This window comes from Oppia nitens, unplaced genomic scaffold (genome assembly GCF_028296485.1).
Source record: "Oppia nitens isolate AA-2021 unplaced genomic scaffold, nextdenovo-longstitch-racon4-pilon3 scaffold3_pilon_pilon_pilon, whole genome shotgun sequence".
In the NCBI taxonomy this organism is placed as follows: Eukaryota; Metazoa; Arthropoda; class Arachnida; order Sarcoptiformes; family Oppiidae; genus Oppia; species Oppia nitens.
Genome location: NW_026533221.1, coordinates 5,293,802 through 5,317,150, shown reverse-complemented (window position 1 = coordinate 5,317,150; position 23,349 = coordinate 5,293,802). Strand labels below are relative to the sequence as shown.

The 23,349-nt window shown below is 26.3% G+C and overlaps 6 protein-coding genes and 1 non-coding gene across 7 annotated transcripts; 3 read left to right on the top strand and 4 right to left on the bottom strand.

Annotated features, from left to right (window-relative positions):
• Positions 1 to 65: 65 nt before the first annotated feature.
• On the bottom strand, positions 66 to 1,753 carry LOC128958584 (ribosome production factor 1-like). Its single transcript, XM_054304462.1, has 7 exons — positions 1,302 to 1,753; positions 1,181 to 1,237; positions 787 to 1,114; positions 628 to 710; positions 380 to 558; positions 191 to 317; positions 66 to 130 (listed from the first exon to the last, which is right to left on the bottom strand). Exons 1-7 carry the CDS (start codon positions 1,638 to 1,640, stop codon positions 89 to 91), a joined length of 1,155 nt encoding a protein of 384 aa, XP_054160437.1. The 5' UTR covers positions 1,641 to 1,753; the 3' UTR covers positions 66 to 88.
• Positions 1,754 to 1,969: 216 nt separating this feature from the next.
• Positions 1,970 to 3,592, top strand: LOC128958583 (succinate--CoA ligase [GDP-forming] subunit beta, mitochondrial-like). The gene has a single exon (XM_054304461.1). It carries the CDS (start codon positions 2,110 to 2,112, stop codon positions 3,463 to 3,465), a length of 1,356 nt encoding a protein of 451 aa, XP_054160436.1. The 5' UTR covers positions 1,970 to 2,109; the 3' UTR covers positions 3,466 to 3,592.
• Positions 3,593 to 3,697: 105 nt separating this feature from the next.
• On the bottom strand, positions 3,698 to 4,412 carry LOC128958406 (cyclin-dependent kinase 2-associated protein 1-like). Its single transcript, XM_054304255.1, has 2 exons — positions 3,970 to 4,412; positions 3,698 to 3,905 (listed from the first exon to the last, which is right to left on the bottom strand). Exons 1-2 carry the CDS (start codon positions 4,229 to 4,231, stop codon positions 3,775 to 3,777), a joined length of 393 nt encoding a protein of 130 aa, XP_054160230.1. The 5' UTR covers positions 4,232 to 4,412; the 3' UTR covers positions 3,698 to 3,774.
• Positions 4,413 to 4,746: 334 nt separating this feature from the next.
• LOC128959008 (U4atac minor spliceosomal RNA) lies at positions 4,747 to 4,876 on the top strand. Its single transcript, XR_008484570.1, has one exon. It is a non-coding gene; the product is annotated as a U4atac minor spliceosomal RNA (small nuclear RNA).
• LOC128957922 (GPN-loop GTPase 1-like) lies at positions 4,748 to 6,519 on the top strand. The gene is made up of 4 exons (XM_054303738.1): positions 4,748 to 4,874; positions 5,019 to 5,447; positions 5,511 to 6,184; positions 6,467 to 6,519. The coding sequence occupies exons 2-4, from the start codon at positions 5,077 to 5,079 to the stop codon at positions 6,517 to 6,519; spliced, it is 1,098 nt and encodes a 365-aa protein (XP_054159713.1). The 5' UTR covers positions 4,748 to 4,874; positions 5,019 to 5,076.
• Positions 6,520 to 8,842: 2,323 nt separating this feature from the next.
• On the bottom strand, positions 8,843 to 10,732 carry LOC128957921 (acetylcholinesterase-1-like). Its single transcript, XM_054303737.1, has 4 exons — positions 10,516 to 10,732; positions 9,720 to 10,437; positions 9,080 to 9,568; positions 8,843 to 9,008 (listed from the first exon to the last, which is right to left on the bottom strand). Exons 2-4 carry the CDS (start codon positions 10,331 to 10,333, stop codon positions 8,843 to 8,845), a joined length of 1,269 nt encoding a protein of 422 aa, XP_054159712.1. The 5' UTR covers positions 10,334 to 10,437; positions 10,516 to 10,732.
• Positions 10,733 to 13,030: 2,298 nt separating this feature from the next.
• On the bottom strand, positions 13,031 to 19,027 carry LOC128957920 (serine/threonine-protein kinase Nek8-like). The gene is made up of 11 exons (XM_054303736.1): positions 18,877 to 19,027; positions 17,990 to 18,468; positions 17,783 to 17,911; positions 17,427 to 17,650; positions 17,254 to 17,356; positions 16,303 to 17,106; positions 16,138 to 16,234; positions 15,991 to 16,038; positions 14,473 to 14,706; positions 14,135 to 14,304; positions 13,031 to 13,345 (listed from the first exon to the last, which is right to left on the bottom strand). Exons 1-11 carry the CDS (start codon positions 19,025 to 19,027, stop codon positions 13,031 to 13,033), a joined length of 2,754 nt encoding a protein of 917 aa, XP_054159711.1.
• Between the last annotated feature and the right edge of the window lie 4,322 nt (positions 19,028 to 23,349).

The window sequence follows — 23,349 nt, the reverse complement described above, 5'->3', positions numbered from 1 at the left end:
ATTCTTATATTTAATAATTTTGCACGAAATAAACTTTAAAATTTATGGTAATTTTATGTGTAAAATGATTGACAACTTATATAGATTATTACAACGCAAATCTTCTTCGATTTACTCCAGAGTCGTGTCGCTAAAGATAAAGACATTGTAAGTAAAGAGTAATTGAGAGTCAATTTCATGGCAACAATACCTTTAGTGCCCATTCGTATTCACCAAACTTAGAGTCAAACGTTCCCTTTTGTAGAGAACGTAACTTAAGTGTAAATCGAGGGCCGATCTCTTGAATGGCAGCTCTTGAGTTGTTTTTAAATTCATATCTATTAAAGATTTAAAATAATATTTATTCATCGAATAGGAGCTCAAAATATATATAACATACCTGTGATGTCTAAAAAATACATAATCTCTTTGATTATGAAATGTAACGACACGTCGGCCCTTGAATTGTGGGTCGTAATGAAAAACTGAAGCAAACATACGACCGATTGAATGGCCGAGTCTTGTGTTGAAATTATTAAGAATTACTTCGGGTCTATGAGAGCTATATTGTGCCCGTTTCTGGTCAATCGGTTATATAAAATAAATAAAATTAACTCATTTATCGGTAATGTTATTAACAATTCATACCTTTATTTCTTTACAATAACGAATTGAACTCAGTTTGTAGTGAGCCGTCGGACCATTTGGTAAATGAATGTGAAGTAAGCCATCTATTAATATGAATATATATTTATATATAATAACAATTGATATAAATTCAAAATCAAATAACACTTCATCTCTTACTTGGTTTCCTCCAGTCTTCGTTTACAATCACAATGTCTGTATAATCCCTATCGATGGCAGCCTTAACCATATTTTTAATACTGGATCTGTTTCTAAATCTAAACTCTGCATTTGGTATCGTTTGTTTCAATTCACGACAAAACTTTATAGTCTTAGTGTGCGGATTATCGCTCGATGTAATCAATATTTTCGGTTCAATTTCTTTACGAAAATAAGTAGCCATCTCATCGTGTTCTTCATCCTCTTTGACATCTTCATCGTTAGGATCAACCATTGTTTCATCCGGTTCTCGGGTCGACTCAATAGTTCGCGGAACTAATTTCTGTGCCTTTGGTGTCAAAACAAGTCGTATAAAAACAAACGTTAATAAAGTTTAATACAAATTCAAACATACCTTTTCTCCCATAGATTTGGCCTCATTTTGTCGGGCAGTTCGGGCCTCCTTTTTGGACTAAAACAAATACAAAATATGTTTATATATTGAGACAATTCATTAGTTTCAATCAATACAATACCTCTTTCTTTTCTTTCTTGAGTTTCAAATACACCTCTCGTCGTCTGATTTTGTTTTTGATTTTAGACAACAAATCATTTTCGGGAAACAATACATTTGTTTCACTTTTTTCATTCTTACTATTGTTGTCAACGTCTTCATCATTACCAATAGTATCATCATTTGGTTCTTCATAATCACTGTCACCGCCATCAGAGTTATTCATGTCTTCATAATTATCATCACTTTGTTGTGTGACTTCTTCTTCATCATCATTGTCCATATCTTCAAAATCAAATCCATCTTCAGTGCTATCATTTTCTTCAACATTTTGTTGTTGTCGTCGTTGTTTGCGAGCCATTGTTGTCAATCAATTGGTCTCCAAATGACAATCAAAATAAATGACTTAAAAGAGACAAAACATGTGTTCAACTCATCAAACGTTTCATACGTTTAACGCAAACGCATTGCAATCGGCATTAAGTTTAGCGATTGAAATGAAATTCAAGAATCAATGGAAAACAAGTATAAAGTTTGGCCCACTTTTTCATACAATGCACTGATTATAATACAATGTTGTTATGGAAACACATGGATAGGCGGAGTCATACACACTGTTTAATGTTATAATAAATTAGTGATGATTTGATTAAGTGTTATGAAATGCAATCATAATTTATATGATATTTATTGATAAGTTTTTATCACATTTGCAATCACTGTGTTTACCATTATTTCTTAGGATATATTCATTGTCTTTAAACGGCATTACAAACACAAATACATCACTTAATTGGAGGAAACAGTGATATGTTTAGACAATAGAGACGATGGCATTAAAATTAAAACATTTATTACCAATCAATACATTTCTGCGTCGATCTGTTCCAGTGGTCAACAGTTGTTATCAACAGAAGCGATGTCTTAATTTACAAGAATATCAAAGCAAACAATTGATGCGAAACAATGGCGTTAGGGTTCAGCGCTTCTGTGTTGTCGAAAGTGTCGATGAGATTAAGTCGATTATCGGCAACTATACCGAATGTCCTTCGGCAGACTCATCTAAATCTTCGAGTGAACAATTCAGTGATCTTTCTTTGGCCGAAGTAGAAGAATATGTCATTAAAGCCCAGGTATTGGCCGGTGGACGCGGCAAAGGATATTTTAAGAACTCTTCGATGAAAGGAGGAGTTCAGCTGACAAAAGACAAATCAAAAGTATCTGAAATTTGTGGTAAAATGTTAAACGATTATCTGATTACAGCTCAGACCACCAAAAGTGGTGTTTTAGTTCATAAAGTGATGATTGCAGAAGCGCTCGACATTAAGAAAGAACTTTATTTAGCTATACTTTTAGACAGAGCCAGCAATGGACCAGTGATTGTTGTCTCACAAGAAGGCGGTGTTGACATCGAACAGGTGGCTGAAAAAAATCCCGACGCTATCCATAAGTTTATTGTACCGATTGATACAAATTCCGATAATTTGGACTTAGAATTAGCTAAAAATGTAGCTAAAAATGGTTTGGGTTTAACCGGACATTTAGCCGACGACGCGGCCGAACAAATATCTCGTTTGTATAAATTGTTTCTGAATTTAGACGCACTTCAAGTCGAAATCAATCCGTTCGGTATCTCAACCAAAGATAAATTAGTTTGTTTTGACGCCAAAATCAATTTCGATGAAAACGCAATATTTAGACAACAATGGATGAAACAAATAGAGAAGGATAACGCTTCTGAAGAAGACCCAAGAGATCAATTGGCCCGCGAATACAATTTAAATTTTGTTCCGATGGACGGCAATATTGCATGTCTGGTCAATGGTGCTGGTCTTGCAATGGCTACAATGGATATTATTCATCATTACGGTGGAAATCCCGCTAACTTTTTGGACGTCGGCGGGTCTGTTAATCAGGAGGGCGTCGAAAATGCTTTTCGTTTAATAACTGCCGACCAAAAAGTTAAGGCCATTTTGGTTAACATATTTGGCGGTATTGTTAACTGTGAAATCATTGCAAAAGGTCTGATTGCTGCCAAAAATCTGGTCAAAGTTCCACTCATTGTCCGACTCGAGGGCACCAATGCTGAGACAGCGCGAGCTTTATTAAGTGATGTGTCGGATATCATATCAGCTGCAGATCTGGACGACGCGGCACAGAAAGCCGTCAATTCGGTCAAAATATAATGAATGACAAATTGTTGACAAAAAGCTATTTCCAATTTTATAGTGTTTTAGATTTTATATGCTATTATTATTGACAAAAGTTTAATTAATCTGTATTTTTCATGAATATTATTTTTTATCGATTTATTAGACAAATTGAAACATATTTTATGTAAATTTATTACAGAATCAATGATTTGGTAATTAAATAAAAAATAATTATTTGATAAATAAGTCAATGATTTGTTTAAATCAATGGAAATATCGTATAAAAATGTTTTCATTGATATCATAATTAAGGGATGGATTTCTGTATAAATAAAGTGGTCATCAGTTTCTTGAGTTATTTCTTTCTGTTTCAATAAGACATTCGCGGACCAGAATTCTCGCGTGAATTATACCTCTCTTGAGCCGTTCGGCCGAACTCTTTGAACCCGAATATGTCGGCCGAATGTCTTTGCCTTTAAAAATGACAAAATTATTGTTTTAATAAACAATATTTCAAATCCTAAATACAATTCAGACCTAATTCTTCAATCACTTGCAAAAGTTGCGCGTATTTTGATGTTGAGTTCGTCGGTTGAATGGGACTTATGCCGAGTGACGGCATCTGCGATGGTGTCAGTAATGTGGGAACACCTGCGGCCACAAACTGTGCCTGAGATGAGACAACACTTGAAGACACCATTTGTTGGGCCAATACTTGTTGAGCCAATTGACTGGACATCTGATTCAACATAAGCGGTGAATCACTTGAAGTTGGTTTGTCGTCCATAATTAGATCCATGTCTTCTTCGGCAATCAGTTGTTAATATTTTCTTATGAAGAAATTGTCATCAATTGAGTCAAAGTGTTGAAAGTGTGGATCAGTTGACACTATTTTGTCCATCAAATCAATTAATGACTCAATATTTTTGGTGACATTTAATCAATTGTTCACAAATAGTGTTACAATTGATATGACTTTTTATATTGATTTTCATTCAATACTTTCGTTACGTAATGTCTGCCATTAAACCCATTATTATTATTATTGACATACAATAGACGTAACATTATATTTGAATTTCTAAAAATAGTTTTTAAATTTATTAATTAAAATATAATTAATTTTAAATTAATTAAAATGATATTATAAACACATAATTATAATATTAATATTTCTATAAAATAAATTCAATTATAATATTAAGAAAGTTATTAAAAATATAATAAATATATTAATGAATACTATATATAGAAACTGTTATTTAGAAAATATGAAAAAATATATAACTGATTGATAGACAGTTATGTAAACCTACTGTTCCTGTCATAGGGGGTATAGCTGTTGCAGTGATCGTTAAGTGAGCTCAGCTTTGCTAACACCCATAACAATAGCCCGCATCGCACCTCCTTTTTAGGGGTTTGTTTGGATGCAATTTTTGGAGGTCTCTGTGACCTAATTATTGAATATAATAATTAATTTTTATAATTAAATTAATTTTAATACCAAACACTTGACATACTTTATGTAAATTTATAACACATTATATTATATTAAATAATAAACAATCGTTTTGTTTACAAATTAGTGAAAAACACGTGAAACTCATTGTCAGTGCTTTTTTGAGGTACAGTTCGGTCTCAAAGATGGCCACAAACGACACGACGGGTGCGTCCAACTCGTCGACAACCGATGAGACGGTTGGTAGTGATGTCCGAAAACCTGTTTGTGTAATAATATTAGGAATGGCCGGAAGCGGTAAATCAACACTTTGTGGTCGCGTCGGTCAACATTTATTTATGAAGAAGTCTGTCCCTTATGTTATCAACTGTGATCCGGCTGTCCTTAAGACACCATTTCCAGCAAATATAGACATTAGAGATACTGTCAATTATAAGGAAGTGATGAAAAAATACAATTTGGGACCAAATGGAGCCATCATTACATGTCTTAATTTGTTTGCCACACAATTAGATCAAGTGATCCAATTGATTGACAAAAGAGCTGATAATTATGAGTTAGTATATGAATGAAATGATTGAATCAATTGATTGACACATTTGTCTCGTTTGATGTCCAGATATGTCTTGTTTGACACTCCGGGACAGATTGAAGTGTTCACGTGGTCCGCATCGGGTGCTATAATGACAGAAGCTTTAGCCTCACGGTATCCAACTGTGATTGTGTATGTGATGGACACAATCCGCAGTGAAAATCCTGTGACATTCATGTCCAACATGTTGTACGCCTGTTCTGTGGTTTATAAATACAAATTACCGATAATTATTGCAATGAATAAATGCGATGCCATTGACTGCAAGTTTGCAATGGATTGGATGCGCGATTGGCAGTTGTTTGAGTCGGCCATCGAAAAGGAGACATCTTATATGGCAAACCTAACCAGATCTATGTCTTTGGTTTTGGACACGTTTTATGAAAATTTGACGGCAGTCGGCGTTTCGGCCACAACTGGACAAGGAATGGATGATTTGATTAATGCCATCAAAGCAGCGGCCGTTGAATATGAAAATGATTACCGACCCGAATATGAGAGGATTAAACGGGAGGCACAAATGGCCAGAAGTAAAGAACGAGAAAAACAATTATTAAAAGTGAAACAAAAGGGAACGACAGAAAAGGAGGAACTAATGACTTTTGGTGACCCGTCGGCCACTGCATATCGGGAACGACGTGATGATGAAGATAGTGATGACGATTCTGATCATAATTGTGACCTCAATGATGAAGAAGAAGGTAATGAATGACATATTTGAAAACTATTTTTCATTTGGCTTACTTTACCGCTATTTTTTCAATTACTTATTTTTATACACAATTTTAAACAAATATATTTCATACCAAAGACAGTATATTAATGCTTCAAATTAAAATATTTTATGATTTTTACTTATTGTAATTTATCGTAATTAATTTTACAGTATAATTATAATTTAAGTATATTGTAGATTATTATTATTAACTACGATAATAATTATTTCAAATTAACAATTTTTATTTATTTTTTAATTATTTTAGACGAAGAAGAGAAACGGGAATATAAAGAATTTAAGAAGACTTTTGTTTCATGAAATTGAAAACAATTATATATATATATATATATATATATATACTGCATATTTATATAAATTATAATAAATATTAAAAGTTATATCATTTTTTATTATAATTTAAATATAAATAACATGATTCTATTGTATAACCATTTCAATTAAATTTGTATTTATAATCACATTTACGATATATTGTATTCAACAAAATCTACATTTAAGATATTTGTAAAACAGATTAAAATATTTATATAAAATATTTCTATAACTTGAAGTAAAATATCTACAAATTAAATTAGTTTTATATGAAATTAAAAGCATTATTTTTATCAAACATTCATTAAATTGTGTTGTGTTTACTATTGATACAGTATTTTTTGTAATATTTATAGTAGTATTTAAGAGCATAATATTTAGATATTTGCATTGTTTTTTTTAAATATTAAACACTTACCGATAAATTAAAAAAGTATAGGTTTATTGAAATTAACCCAAAAATAGTTAATTTGCAGATAATAAATATTTTTTTAATTTATTATATAATTATAATTAAATACTGGGAAAAATTTTCATTGCATTTCTTTTAAATATAAATAATTAATATAAAATAATAACATTAATTTGTTTTATTAATGCAAAATTTTATTTTTAAATATCAGAAAATTGAAAAATGACAAAACCTCCTTTTTACAAATTTAAACTTCACTTTTATTTTCAATTAATTTATGTGAAAACACAATATTAAATAAATATAAATTTGCCTCAACTCTAACTACAAGTTTAACGTAAACGTATTTATAGTATTAAAAGTTTTAATTAATATAAAGCTAACATAAACTGTAAATAATAAATGATAAAATATGATAATTTGTTTAATAAACTACTACAGTATATACTTTATATTATAAAAGTGATACTGTTATCTCATAAAAGTCAATAATTGAATAAAAAAAATTAAATAAAACTTTATACGGAATTTCAGACTTATTATGTTTGAGTGCATCAATCAATCAATCATTTAATAACAACGTGTTTTGTAAATATTTATTTTATGTTTATTTATAAATAAATTTAAATTTTTTTAAAAACTAGTTTTTGTTATAAACATTAAGGCTTTTATTTGGAATACAAATATTGTTTTATAACTTTTATATAAAATTAATGCATATTTACTGTAATTTTCAATTTTTTATTACAATTTATTAAGTGATCTTATAATAAGTCAAAATATCAATTGATTTTTTATTAATTGTATGTTAAGTGAGAGATATAATTGTTATGAACATTGACTGCAAATAATAAATGTATTTATGATAACAATTGTTAAATTTAATTGAATTGATAATCTAAGCCAACAAATGATTGCCATAAAAATAGTGTAATAATTACTAGAAAATTATTGATATCATATAAAACTCAATATTATCTTCAATTGTTGTGTGTCCTCGACTATGGAGGAATCGGTACTCAAGAATGAGGACAATGATGAACAGTCACGACTAATGTGTCGGATATGTCTGGAAAGCGATTCCTTGTCTCGATTGATGTCTCCGTGTGATTGCAAGGGAACGGCACAGTATGTGCACCGATATTGTCATAAGCGATGGCTTAACACACGGCGAAGTAACCGACGGTCAAAGTGTGAAATATGTAAATCATATTACGTTTATGAGTACCGAAATGATTCACAACGTTTGGTAGCTTTTATTGTCGGCTATTGGCACACATTTAAGGACTTTGTATTGAATGCAAACTTACAATTGTTTGCAATGATATTAAGCCTAGTTTTATGTCTATTGACTGTAAATATGTATTATTTATTGTTAACGGGTTCTCTTGAAGTGACTATACATTCGGCACAATTACCAGATATGGATCTCTTAATTTGGCACAAATCAGACGCTTATTCAATAGTATGTGTGGACCGGGACTGTGATTGTGAGACAGACATCCATAATGACAACAACAATCCGAATTGGAATCACGAGTGTCTGAACTGGAAGAATAAGTCGGTGTCAATCTTAAGTCGAATGACTTTTCTTGTCTATGATGCAGATCACGGACACGACGATGACTTTATCGGTGGAGTCAGTCTTTCAATATATCAAATGCTATTCTATGGTTATAATGGCAAAGATGTGATCCTTAAATGGGATGAACCGTATGCCGGAAGTCTCGCCATTAGAATGAATTGGTGGCCAAAAATGTTTAAATTATTAGACTTTTTAATTATATAATTTACTTTTATATCTAATTTATGATTTAAATATTACATTTGAATTATTAAAAAAAATTAAATAAATGCTTAATATTTAACAAGACTTTTAAATGATTTAAAAATATTTTATGTATTGATTTGTTTGTTCCAGAAGTCATCGCAGGTATGTCTGTAGGCGTTATCAACTATTTTATAGTTGTTTGGATTGAGTGTCATATACCTGACCGATGCCTTTGCGTGGTTTCTATCAATAGCTTCGGGCCAATCAATACCATTGACTTTTGGCGGTACACTAATAATTATATTCAATATATGGTTTTAAACTAAAATAACCGATAGTATTGTATAAATTGTAAAGTATACCCAGTTTTGGCAAAAGTGGTCCAAATATTAATGAAAGTATGACTCAGATGTTTAACGTCATCGCTATAATGATTTGAATTTCTTAGTGGACCTCCAAATACATATTGTATATCATCTCCGTGTTGTACTCCTGTCCAGTCGTGTCTCGTACTGAATGTTAATTTATATGAATATGCTTTACCAGATAAGACCATTTTACTACCAAAGCTGATAGTAGGACACGTCAATTGGTAATCACCGAAAGAGTTGGCCACTGCTTTCTTTAACATTACACCGTCGCTATCTTTGAGACCTTTTGTATAAAAGTCTGCAACTTTTTTGATATTTGATACCTTCATTACACTAAAAATTAATTGTATAAATAATTTGGATTTCGAGACAGTCATAGAGTTATTAGGACTGTCGGGCAGCATATCTTGAAATCCAAGATCAGACACAAATCCCGATCCCTCATCACTACACGTCCCAAACAATAGGTCAACATTTTTCCTATTAATGTAAAAGTAATAAAATTATTTTTAGCTCTGATATAATAATTCATAGTGTAATCTAATTATTTGTATATTAGATGTTTTTATATAAGATTTTATGTATCAATTAATAATCATTTAAGAAAAATCTATAACAAAAATATGTTAACTTGAAGTCTCCTCTTTTAAGTGCTATTTCTGGTTTTAATGGCAAGAATTGGTCGCCAAAAATTGGAGTAAAAAATTGATTGTTATATCGCATTGTATCACAAATGTTAACAATTTGTTTGACATCAATACTTCTGAGACACGAAATGTTTATTTTATTACTGCTGTTATCAAAACAATTGAATTTTGTGGCAAAATCTTGTGCTTTGATAAGAGCCGACTCTTTCGGTTCACTTCCCAAATACGAATTAACTGATCCACTTTGCATTATAGTCCTATTGAATAGATTGCGACCATTTTTAATCAACATTAGAGCCGACACAGCCATACTTCCGGCACTTTCACCAAATATCGTCACTGAGTTTGGATCGCCGCCAAAGAACTCAATATTTTTTTGAATAAATTGAAGACTTATTAAATAGTCACTAAACGCTTGATTTCCCGGAGCTTCTTCTGTGCCGTCGTATAGAAATCCTAATGCAGACAACCTATAGCCGACTTCAACCACAATGACATCACCCAAAGCGGACAGGTATGTGGCATTGAACTGATCGTATGATATGGATCCAGTTATGAATGATCCGCCGTGAATCCAATACATTACACTCTTTTTCATATATTTGGTATTATTTGTGAATGTATTATGTGGTACATAGATGTTGAGGAACAGACAATCTTCGCTGATATTGTCCTCTTTTGGCTGAACACATGACGGCCGAGCTATAGATTATTTGATTAAAATTTAAATAAAATATAATTATTAAAAACTATATATTTTAGTAAAATATTTGTTTTTACGATAAGTCGCGTCCCAAACACCCGACCATTTGTCTAAAGCAACGGCCCGTCTGAACCTGAGATTACCGATCGGTGGCTTTGCGTAAGGAATTCCTTGAAATAATGAAATGCTTTGGTTTTTTTCGGACACAAATATTTCTCTACCCTTAAGTGGACCTAAATTTGTAGTTACAATCACTGAGATAACTAAAAAATTACATAATAATTGTGAAAATATAATAATTGATAATAAAATATTCATTTTTGTCATTAAATACAAATTCATTTTTTGTTAGATTTTTTATTTTGTAAAACTGCTTTATATACAAAAAAAAATGTTTAACTAATCAATAGATCCATAATCTAACAAAATAATGATTGAATAATATTGTGAAAGAGAATTAAAAAGGATTATATAGATTATTATTTATTATTTTGACCTCAGGTTAAGGTTAAAGTATCAAATTATAAACTCAACTGCATTTTACATTAATATTAATTTAATACAAATATAATTTTATACAATGATAACTCATAGCTAAAGATTGTCTCTATAGTGTCAAAATAGTAATTTATTGTACATGGACATTTTTGGGAAATTAGATTACATGTAAACATTTTGTGATTTTAATTTTATTATATTAAATTAAAAACTATATATAAATCAATAATTAAGCAATTTTTGTATGGATTGTTTTGTTCATTATATTGTCACGAGTGATGATTATATGTATTTGTTAAGCTTTTTATGATTAATAGTATTTATAGATTTGATAACTAAATTAAATATTTTTGTTGTATTATTCTTGTAAATGATAACAATACTTATTTCCTTATTATTTTATAATAAAACTTTACAGTAATTTATATGCATTAATATGAAATTCTATACAATATAATAATTAGAGACATCAAAATATGTAATGAATATTTCAAAAATATATTTTTGTAAAAAGTATATATGTTTTATCATATAATTCATTGAAATTTTATTGACATTATTTGAATAATTTATATATATATATATTTAATAAATTCATTACTTTTGCATTAAAAATCAATCATTTAAACACTTTTTAATTATTTATTTTTTGTATAAAAGTACAATTTTTCATTAAAAAATGTAAAAATATGTGGAAATAATCTTAAATGTGTTTATTTTAAGAATATGTGAAAATATTATTTTGTGTAAAACTTTTATAACTCACTTTTTATTACAATTTGTGACATTTGTTTAACCGATTTTTGTCTTCGGCCTTAATTGCGGACAATTTATATCAATATTGTTTCGGACAGTAATTATCTCAGTCCTTCATCAGCGCACTGCTGTACAACACTGATAGCACTGTTGGTCTTTAGGTTTATATGGTTTGAGAGAGTGACCAAAAATATGATAATTGATACCATGTTTTGTGCCATAAAAGTGTTTTTTGTCTAGTATTTAGACTTAAGTTATATATGTTATAAATTAAATACTATACATAAATTGGATATGAATTTAGTATTGAAGATAATTACTGACTGAAAAAATATTCCAATAAATTGTTCGCAATTTCATCGCAACAAATATGTGTTTCATATATTTCGATGGATCTAATAATAATCAAATCAAATATTTAATTATTAATATTTACTTTAAAAATCATAATAATTTTTATACTATATCTATACAAATAATAAATATATAAAACTTAACGGTTTGCTTAAAAACATATAACAAATGATAAATTTAACAAATTATTGAACTTTATTCATAAAATCTATTATAAATAGACATTAATTGATAAATATTAGTACTTTTAGAGTATATTGAATATTATTGACAGAATTCTGGGACAAGTTATTTACAAAATAAATATAAAGTAATATTCATTATATTTTTTTAATTAAATATTTATAAACATGTAATCCAAATAATGATTGCAGTAATCAATAAACTTTAACATAAAAAATGACTAAATATAGTTAATTACTGTATGCTTAAATTATTTATGTCTCAATTTGCATTTTATGAAATTTTATATTTATATAAAGCACACTCCATAAGTACTATACAAATAATACAGTAATTCATTGATAAAACAATGAATATTTTAATATTTCAATTTCAAAGGACAATTGAATTTTATGTATTTGATCTCTAAATTAAAGCATTCAAATGCTTGAAAATAATGTTAAAAACAATACTATACTATTATACATGTCCTCTCAATTTATTTTCACTTTAGTGAACATTTTATTATTACAGATAAAAGTTTATTTTAATTATAACATCTTTTAGTTTGTTTTATTATTTTTACTTTATATAAGTGCTATTTCAATGAAATGTTTATTTTGTTTGTTAAATGACTCAAATATCAATTGCTATTATAGTGGTCTCTCATATGCATACAATTGTTTGCATTGACATTAAAGTGGTTTTAAAAGGATGCTTCAGTCGATAGAAAACAATTTTGTTATAATATAAAAATAATAATAAAAGAAATGCAAAAATATGATTAAAAAATGATGAAAAAAGTGGTCAGTTTTTCATTTATCACATTATATGACAGCACTGTTGACTACAAATCATTGGCCGAAACTTTTGACTGAACTCCTGTTGTCTTCTTTTCAAGAGTTGGTTTTGATTCTCTAATTCACAACAAAGAGTTTGAAGACTAAGAATTGTGTTTTGTTTTTCTTGTAATTTTTGTCTTAATTTATTGATTTCTTGATGACAGTCACAGGATTGCGGACATATAAAAGTGTTATCATTGATGCCGATTGTGTCACCAATTGAACTAAGGTTTTGCAATTCAATGAAAGTATTGTTTGTCTGGTCGTCCATCTCTTGGAGAATCCATTCGGGAATCTATTATTTAGTTTTTTCAATTTATAAAAACAATATAATTAAATGATTTTATTGAGTATTACTCAAATATAAAAAATATTATTAATTAATTATCTACATATAACATAAATTTATTTACTGTATATATATATATAAATTATCTATTAATACAGTATATTACATGTATAGTATATCATATTAGTTAAAAGAGTTTACTTTTGATATGTGCGGTACATTAAGTAATTTCACTGATATATAATCCAAAGTATAATTTATGTCAAAAACCCCATAAGTAATGGGTCTATTAAAACGATTTCTAGATATAATGTAAGTCTACTTTAGTCTACATGATATAGATATCATCAAATTAAATAAAATGATTTTATTTCATCAATTTTTTTTGTGGATATATTTTGTGAGATTCCTATGTTGCTTAATTTACTTTATACATTAATACTAAAAATATTTTTTTTTGGTTTTTTCAAATTGAAAATTAATTCTAACTAAACTAAGCATACTAAATTTAATCGAAAAAAAGATTTAAAATAACTTCAATAATAATAATAATTTGAAATTTTACTTTCTCTATCATTGAATTGGAGTAATTTTATTAAATTACATTCAAAATAAATATATAAATAGTACATAATATTTATTCTCAATTTATTGTTATAAAAAGGAAAATTTAAAAATCGATAACTTAACCAAAATATTGTAAATTTTTAAATTTCAAAAAAATAATTTCAAATATTTGTAACACAAAATATATTGAATATCATATGATTATATAAAATAAAAACAAAATATTACATTTTGGCTGAGATATGTCAATGAATTACTATTTTCTCTAGTATTTGTGTCTTTAATTGTTAGGTTGTCTTCCTCTGGAACTGTTGACAAAACTGGTGTTTGTTCTATAGATTCATAATTATCTTCATTTAATGGAATAGTTGTGTCAATAACAACATAAACCGTGTCATCTAAATGTAAAAACATATTTATTTGAATAAATAACATTACTATACTAATAAAATATTTAATATGTATATAATGATATCATAAGTTAATAAATAAATTTATATTGATTTTCATAATGTATACATGTTTTGAATATTTGTAAGCAATTTTAATAATAAATAAATAATAACCTAAAAATACATATAGATTGGCCAGTCCTACAACCTCTCCCTGATAGAGATGAACTGGTGATGAATATAATGATATAATAGGCTGTGGCTTAAGTATAATGGCTTTATTCGTTAGATTCAATAGTGAAAGATCGTGAAGATTATCAATTATTATCTTTGGATCACGTATTTGGACAATAGGGTGATCCGGACCAACAATCTCTACCACATTCATCAACGATTGATTACATTCTCCTATTATTACAACAAAATATCTTAGTTATTAAATACTAAGTTTCCTAAAATTCTAATTAAATAATTTTTTATCCAAAAAAAAGTTTAAATATATTTTAATATAAAATATTTTCTAATAATTATCAGAGATTTTATACAAGTAATTTAGCTATAAAATTATCTAATCTAAAATTTACAATTGAACTGAGTTTATTTGTAATAATAATTCAAAAAATGTATGTTTGTTAATAGTTAATAATTAAAATATCAATTAATATAAGATAAATAAGGTATGTACAGTAGTATACTCTATTGTACTATTATACAGTAGTTTATACTGTATTACAATTTAATAATAATACTGTAGAGTTGTGTTATCACAATTAACTAAAATTATATTTGATTTTATAATAATTTGACTTAACTAACATAGTTTTGGAGATATTAGGATTATATTGATTATGGTTAGTGTTATTTTATCTCTAGAGAATCACTGGCTTTAATACATTAAATAATATAAAATTATTATGTTTGACTATACTTTAATTTTGTTAAACTTAAAACTATAATACAGTACAAATTAGTAACAACAATATTATGTAAAATTACTACTAGTGATGTAAAATTCAGCTGTTTTTAAACCAAATATTCAATTAATTTCGAAATTTCTAAAATTTTATAGTTTATATATATAGCATAATTTATATTATAATATTCAATATCTAATAAATAATATGCTACAGTGTATCGTATATAATAACTAACGTTAGTTTATACAATATTAATTTTATACCACTGCTGTTATTAATACAGTTATGTTTTATATAATACAATACTTTATAAAACAGTATAATACATAACATACACATTACAAACATAAACAGTAATTAATTAATTTTGAGCTTTAATTTATATTTGTCTGACAGCGTTAATAGTTAACAAAATATACATTTTTGTCTTTTTAATACAATTTTCTTACGGTTAGTACAGTATATTTGAAATATTGTGTGTTTGAGTGCATAATAAATGAATATAAATGACATTTGTATGACTATAATAATGTACTGTATTATACCTATAGTAGTGTACTATAGATGTATTCAATGGTCAACTAATAAAAAATTCATTTATATATAGATTATATAATGCTTTTGTCGCAAATGCTTTTATACTGTATTTATAAAATTAAATGAAAAGTTATCTGTTTTTTGTCACTCATGTGTTTATTTTTAATTTCAAAATTATTTCATTAAACTTAAACATTTAAAAACTTAATATAATAACAAAAGTCTCCAAAAAACAGACCTAATTTTATTGTATCAGATGTCAAGTGATTCTCTGATTTTTCAATATCTTTAAAACAAAAGACAAATAAAATATAAAAACAATTTTAATCATAAATTTATTATAAAAATTGTTAATAAAATGAATAAATGAATTATAATACTTAACCAATTGTTGGCAATGGATTGACAGGTCGTGCGCCCCAAAAGTAAATAACATTTTCGGCATTGGAGGCCACCATAAATGCCGAACCCGTTTGCACTCTCTAATTGATTGGTCACAATTGAATGGTTCGGTTATCATTCAACAAATAAAATATGATTTTTAACTAACAATTATAGTTTGTTGTGATAATTGGTTAACGACACTGGCTTTATGCGATGGCCTCACATGACCTAAACCTAACTGTGCGTCACTATTAAGTCCACAAGTGATCACTTGTCCATCTTCTACAACAAGTGCTGAGTTCGTCAAACTCAATGATACTGAGAGTACTCTTTGTTTAATCCATTTTAATTTAAATGGAGACCACATTTGACTAACTTTAATGGTCTTAAAATAATGTTTTTCATTAAATCCCAGTTTATTATATGAGTTATTGCCAGACATCCACACAAATCCCTTGTCGTCAATAAAGGCTGTGGCGTCGGGACCACAGAAAACATTTTTTATACAAACGTCTTCATAAAATACAACACCAGTGGGTATATCGACAAAGTTGTTGTGCAAATTGACACCAAGTCTGCCATCAATATTATATCCCCACGAATATGCCTTTCCATCTCCGGTCACAATTGACACATGATTTGTACCGCAACTGACAGTCGAAACATCAGCGCTAAGCAATGTGTCGACCAATTTAGGTGTAAAAGAGGGCACCGTTTCGTTTCTACCCAAACATCGGTTTTGATTATCACCACAAGTCATAACTAAACCGTTTTTGCTGATGAAGACACTAAAGCCATCGCCGGCACAAATGCGGACTATATTGCGGTTACGCAATGATTCAATACATTCTGGTTTTGATGAGAAACGAATCGATTCACCCAAACCTAACTGGCCTTTGGATCCGTTACCCCATGAATATACAACAGAGTTATAAGTCAGAGCTAAAAAATGTGTCAAACTTTTGCTTATCTATTTTTAAATAACAAATAATATTAATTAAATGTTTATAAATGTTGTCTGTATTAATTAACTTAAAATACTGTATATCAAAATTAAATGTAATAAAACATCTAATAATATTACTATCAAATGTTATTTAAAATAATAATATAAAACCTCTTTGATTCTGATTTTAGGGGGTAATAATAGTGGTGACAATTTGATATGTGGTTCCCCAATAAGCACCTCATATACAGTCGATCGGGGATATTGTAATGAACTATTGTTTTCAAGTCATAAATATTATATTTATATAATATTAGTCAATACATTAGTCTATAAAACAATACCTACTATTTTGGATCAAAATACCAGACGTGATGACTGAAGTCGGCATTTCTTGATATTGAGACCACATCTGAATCCTATCCAACTGTAACTTATTTAGCTGACCGACCAGTGTGTCCAACACTTGCTGTGCGGTCGGTCTCATATTGGGATCCCTGTGCAGCAACTCATTGATTAAATTACGAAACTTTGCTGAATAGTTACGTCTGATGGGAGCAAACTGACCCTAAATTATAATATAATATGTTTTATTCAATCAAATATAAAAATCATTTATCAATTATTTAACAATATTATATAATATTAAACAGCAGCAATATTATCCAACTCATGTACAATAAAAATATTGCATCTATACCTTAACTATTTTATTAATGAGGACAGGGAGGTTAGATCCCTCAAATGTTTTGTGTAAACACGCCATTTCATAGAGAACACAACCCAAGGCCCATATATCCGATTTCTGATTATAATTCTTGCCCTCACACTGTATGGCGACAAACATTTTAGTAATAAAAATAATTTTAATATCAATTAATTGACTAATTATTTTAACATTGATTACAATTTCAGGACTGATATAATAAGGCGTTCCGACTACTGATTCGGCCTCACGTTTAGTGGTCAACATCTTTGAAATACCAAAGTCTCCGACTTTAATATATCCTTCTTTGTTAAGAAAAATATTAGCCGTTTTGATATCTCTGTGTAATATATTATTTTGATGCAAATAATTGATTGCACAAACAATTTGTCTAAATATGAGAAGTATTTCGTATTCATGTAAGGGTTGGTTGAGTTGTGCCAATAGCTCGGCCAGAGTGCCGGCGTCCGCGTACTCCATCTCTATATACAGATTACCATTACTTTCAAAACTGTCGAAATAACTAATAATGTTTGGATTGTTTAATATTGACAACACTTTTACTTCATTGATCGCTAACTGTCTTTCGGTGGCATTCAAGTCATTCATATTAATCTCTTTGAGCACAACTAGCATATCATCCGATCGTTTCCTGTAGAGGACAGCCGTTCCGAACGCACCTTTCAATTGCAGTCATCGCTAATCATTAATTTGATTTATATTTTTATAATAGATTTATGTTTGATTATTGAAAATAAATCATAATTTCTTTAGATTTTGTTTTTTATATTTATAAATAACTATTAAACATTGTGATATAATATAATATAACTTAATATCTATATATTTTTAACATTAATATTAATAATAAAAACATAAAAATTGACATTATTTTTCACTAATTAAGCTTAAAAATTTGTATTTTCCATTAAAATGTAAATTTATTTTTGTAGTTAAAAAATAAAACAATACTAATTATTATATAGTTAACAGCACTAACAAAGTTAAAAATGATAATTAAAACAAATGTAATTATAGTAATACTTGTTGTATACAATTATATGTGAGACAATGTGAGACATACATACCTTTACCAACAAATCTAATCCTTTCATAGTTATCCCAATTGAGTTGTTTAAGGAAATGTCGACTTCTATTAAGTCTCTCTTCCCTTAAGATCTCGATTGAAGCCGAAGTGTCAGCAAATCGCAGTCCTTTTGATACTTTTATATCACTCATTGTTTTTTACTTTTGTTTTTAATTTAATTTTCATTTATTTCACTGACTATTCTAAAACTTTTATAGTATCAATGATAGCTATTATAATATATACATACAATATATATATATATATTTATATAATTATATATTAATGATTTTCTGTTTTCTTTTGTATATTTTCTCTATTTTTAGTGAAACACATTTCACTCTTAGCAGGAGTTCTGACAAACACTGGGTTTTCAATTATTATTGTCTTCTAAAGCGATTAGATTGAAGTTTTGTGTGTCAGATAAGATTAGTCACTAATATTATGTACGGTATGTCTCTCTTATCGTTGTTTTACTCTACACTTAACTATTTTTTATATAAAATATAAATAGACTATTATATTATAGTCACCAAATACCCAGATTTGCTTTAGCAATAAAATATAACAATATGTCCCTGACTAAATCACAAAATTAATTTTAATATATACACATATATTTCAACAATAAATGTTAATTGTTTTTATATAATATTCTTACAAATTTATAATATAACTAAAACTATTATATATTTACTGTATTTTGCCATTATAGCATATAACAACATTTACATTGTAATAAAGATTTTAGCTTATTTTGAATTTGATTTATAAGTAAATACTATATATAGTTTTTACTACTAATTAATTCATTTATTTAACAAAAAATGCTATTATTGTCGCAATAGTTTGCAAATATTAATGTTTTTGCACTTTAATTAAATACAATAAATACTGTATTGTGAGTAAATGCTTTTTATGTTATTATTGAATATCATTATATTAAAAGCACCGTTGCGTTGATCACCCCTTACCTGTGATTATCACTTCATGTGTGACATTAAATGCTTTAATAGCCATTGATTAATAGCATATATTTAAAAATATATATATAGTATATTTATAAAATACACTTTAAAAATAATTTTATATCCAATATTTTTAAAATACTTAATTTTAATTTTTGATATATAAATACTATATTAATCTTAAAGTATCTCATTTGAGACATAAACAATATTTAGTATTTTATAACAAAATAAAAACGATAAAAGTTTACAAAAATTTTGTACATAGTTTAGCAAACAAGTATATAAAGCATAGAAATAAACTCTTTATTTTTTGAAAATAAATTTTTTAAATAATAAATGATTTATATTGAATAGTTAAATGACAAAATTGTTATGAATTTTTATTTTATGAAAATTCAAATATAATAATATTTGATATAAACAAAACTAAGCCTTATTTGTTAAAATTATATTCATTAATTGATTTAATAGTATTGTTAGATAGATATGACTGTTTGAATGGATTGATTTTGTGGTGAATATGTATAATCTTCTTGTCTTTTATCGGCCAAACAAACATTTTATCAAATTTATTATAATCACTGTTCAAATAAAATTTAATATACATTTAATATACAGTATATGTTATTTTATTATATTATTTTAGACTAATTTAAAATAATTTTTTATTATTAAAAATGACATTTTCTAACCAATGTGTTAATTAGTATACACTGTAATTATCTATAATAAAAATTGAAAACACTACTAATCAAAAACAAATTATGTAAATTTTGATATCAAAATTTTATGTCAAGACTAACACTTATGTTATTACTAAATTAAATTTAAATATCATAAAAAATGTTTTAAGTAAATAATTTATGTTATTGTATAAACAATTCTGTAATAAATAAATGTATTATTAATAAAATATATAAATTAAAAAAACAATGAATTTGACATATTAAACTTTAAATGAAAAACATTTTAATTACATTAATGTTAAATAATTAATTTCTCAGATGTTTCAATATAATTACAAATTGATTTATTATAACAAACAGATATATAATTTATTTGATTTTTAAATTTCATTGCCTATTCACTAAAGTAATGTTTATTAATAATTTATTACTGTGTTTACAACTTTTAAATTTTTCACGAACTACTTAAAAAAGTCTGAATTTATTGTCTTTTTATCTGTCTGTCAGTCTTTTATAAATTTTAAAATTTTGACTATAATTCAGATAGAAGTTAAAAAAGTAAAATCTGAATCTCTGAAAACAACTTATTAGAAAATAATATTATGTTTTAATATACATTTTAAATATATAAAATAAATATATAAAATTGTTCAGGTTGAAAATAAAAAAAACTAAATTAAAATTTTAATGTAATTATAGCATTTAAATATATATAAAAAATATACAGGAATGTAATATTTAATATACAGGAAAATACATATGAGATTCTTATTTATAAAATTAATATAATTATAGTTTTCATAAAATTTTTATTTATAATTAATTTATATTTTTAGTTTAATGTTATTATGTTTTGAGTTAAATGAATTATTTTTTACTTTAAATATTAATTAAAATAATAATAATAAAATTTAGTTAATATTTATAGTTATAATGAATTTCAAAATAACAAATATCGAGAAAACAAAATTAATATGAGAATCTCATAGACAGAAATTTATATTAGAAACTTTCCACAAATTTCTTTATTATTTTAGAAATTTCTGTTTTTTGCCAACTCTAGACATAATATTAATTTTAAATTTTATAACATTTATAATTATGTTTATTTGATATTATTTTGAGACACTTAACCTTCCCTTTTGCCATATGACCCGTTAGGCCATCTGACCCCCTATCAGGTCAGCTGATTCTTTGGACAACTGAACATCAATTTATGGCATAATTATAATAATGAATTAAATATTATTTTTAAATAAATAAAATATTCAAATCAAAAGTTAATCGGCAATACTAAACAACTGATTTATACTCTATTGATATAATTGAAATATTTTACATTTTAATATATTATTTAAATATATTTAGTTTATTAATTAAGTTATCACAATATTTTAATTATTTTCTATTTTGATTGTAGTTATAATTCAAATAAACAAATAAAAATATTTTCTTTATATTATTTCATCAATTTTTGTTTGAAAAATTTATGTGTTATACAATCTTCTGTAATAATGATAAAATTATACAAAAATTTTATATAAATTTTATATTCATACATTATTATATGTAAGTAATTCAAAATATGCAGATTTTATAAAAATAAATTGCGTGATTTTTCAAATATAGTTTTCGATATAATAATTGTAATTAAAGCAATAGTACTATAATTTATAATAATAAACTCAAATGAGAGACAAACCCTTATTTAGTAGTAATGCATATTAATAACTATTCATAAATCAAACAGCATTTCAAATAATATCAATTGACATAATTAAAATGAGAATAAAAATATTTATTTATTAATTACTATAATATTTAATGAAAATTTAATTACATTAAAATTTGATTATTTACAATTATTTAAAATTACATTTTTATATACCTATATCTATTTTTGTAAAATATGTATACTACAATATATTAAATATATAATTATGTATGAACAAAAAAATAAGCAACAGTAAAGTGTTATTAAAATTACTAATATTAAAAATTTATAAAATATTTATTATAACGTTTAATTTTAAAATATTGTTATTAATATTTTATTTATTTTGATTTTAAATATAAGTAACTATATATTATATACAATAAATATAAAAATATTTATATTTATGCAAATTTAATTATTTTAAACAATTAATAAGAATTATTTATTTATTATTTTATAATTTGTAATATTTTTAAAAATAAAATTTTAATAGATTTATAACTTTATAACTTTTAATTATTTTTATAACTATTGTTTAAGAAAAATTGGATATAATGTTAAAGATTTTCTTTTAGTTTGTGGTCTAAAGGGTTTATTTGAAATGTATTTGTTTGAATTGCTTTGGATATTATGATAATGTGGTGTTTGTGACGGATATCTGTTTGCACTGAACGGACAGTTTTGCTTCTTAACAGGTGTTGACTCAACTGGAGGTGTATAATGTGTTGGCACAGATAGGGCTTGTGGTACGGGAGGAGGACTAACAATGTTAAATAAATCATAAATTTATTAAATTGAAAATATTTTTAAATTATTTTATTTATTTTTAATAAAAATATGTCACAAGATTTGTGACATATATTGAATAAAACATTATTTAATTGAATTTAATTTTAAGTAATATAAATATAATGTATACTAAAAAAAATCAAAAACCTTAATTTTTTTCTATTTTAAAATTTCTATTATTCTTCAATAAATTGTTATAAAATATGTGGTATATAAGGCTTTAAATATACATTAAATGTATTTTTTAAAAATGTCAAGTCCACAAATTTAAACATTTATTAGAGTATTTTACATTTACATTGGGATATATA

Bases quoted from the DNA above. Each gene is read 5' to 3' on its own strand.
- LOC128958584 (XM_054304462.1), bottom strand. From the start codon at position 1,640: ATGGCTCGCAAACAACGACGACAACAACAAAATGTTGAAGAAAATGAT. The intron at 1,238-1,301 runs GTATTGTATTGA...TATTTGTTTTAG, and splicing joins TCAAGAAAGAAAAGAAAGAG to TCCAAAAAGGAGGCCCGAAC. The intron at 131-190 runs GTATTGTTGCCA...CTTTATCTTTAG, and splicing joins AATACGAATGGGCACTAAAG to CGACACGACTCTGGAGTAAA.
- LOC128958583 (XM_054304461.1), top strand. From the start codon at position 2,110: ATGGCATTAAAATTAAAACATTTATTACCAATCAATACATTTCTGCGT.
- LOC128958406 (XM_054304255.1), bottom strand. From the start codon at position 4,231: ATGGATCTAATTATGGACGACAAACCAACTTCAAGTGATTCACCGCTT. The intron at 3,906-3,969 runs GTCTGAATTGTA...TCATTTTTAAAG, and splicing joins GCAAGTGATTGAAGAATTAG to GCAAAGACATTCGGCCGACA.
- LOC128957922 (XM_054303738.1), top strand. From the start codon at position 5,077: ATGGCCACAAACGACACGACGGGTGCGTCCAACTCGTCGACAACCGAT. The intron at 5,448-5,510 runs GTTAGTATATGA...TTTGATGTCCAG, and splicing joins AAAAGAGCTGATAATTATGA to ATATGTCTTGTTTGACACTC. The intron at 6,185-6,466 runs GTAATGAATGAC...TAATTATTTTAG, and splicing joins CCTCAATGATGAAGAAGAAG to ACGAAGAAGAGAAACGGGAA.
- LOC128957921 (XM_054303737.1), bottom strand. From the start codon at position 10,333: ATGAAAAAGAGTGTAATGTATTGGATTCACGGCGGATCATTCATAACT. The intron at 9,569-9,719 runs GTTAACATATTT...TTACATTAATAG, and splicing joins CTTAAAAGAGGAGACTTCAA to GAAAAATGTTGACCTATTGT. The intron at 9,009-9,079 runs GTATACTTTACA...TATAATTATTAG, and splicing joins ACCACTTTTGCCAAAACTGG to TGTACCGCCAAAAGTCAATG.
- LOC128957920 (XM_054303736.1), bottom strand. From the start codon at position 19,027: ATGAGTGATATAAAAGTATCAAAAGGACTGCGATTTGCTGACACTTCG. The intron at 18,469-18,876 runs GTATGTATGTCT...TGCAATTGAAAG, and splicing joins GATTAGATTTGTTGGTAAAG to GTGCGTTCGGAACGGCTGTC. The intron at 17,651-17,782 runs GTATAGATGCAA...ATTATAATTTAG, and splicing joins TCATTAATAAAATAGTTAAG to GGTCAGTTTGCTCCCATCAG.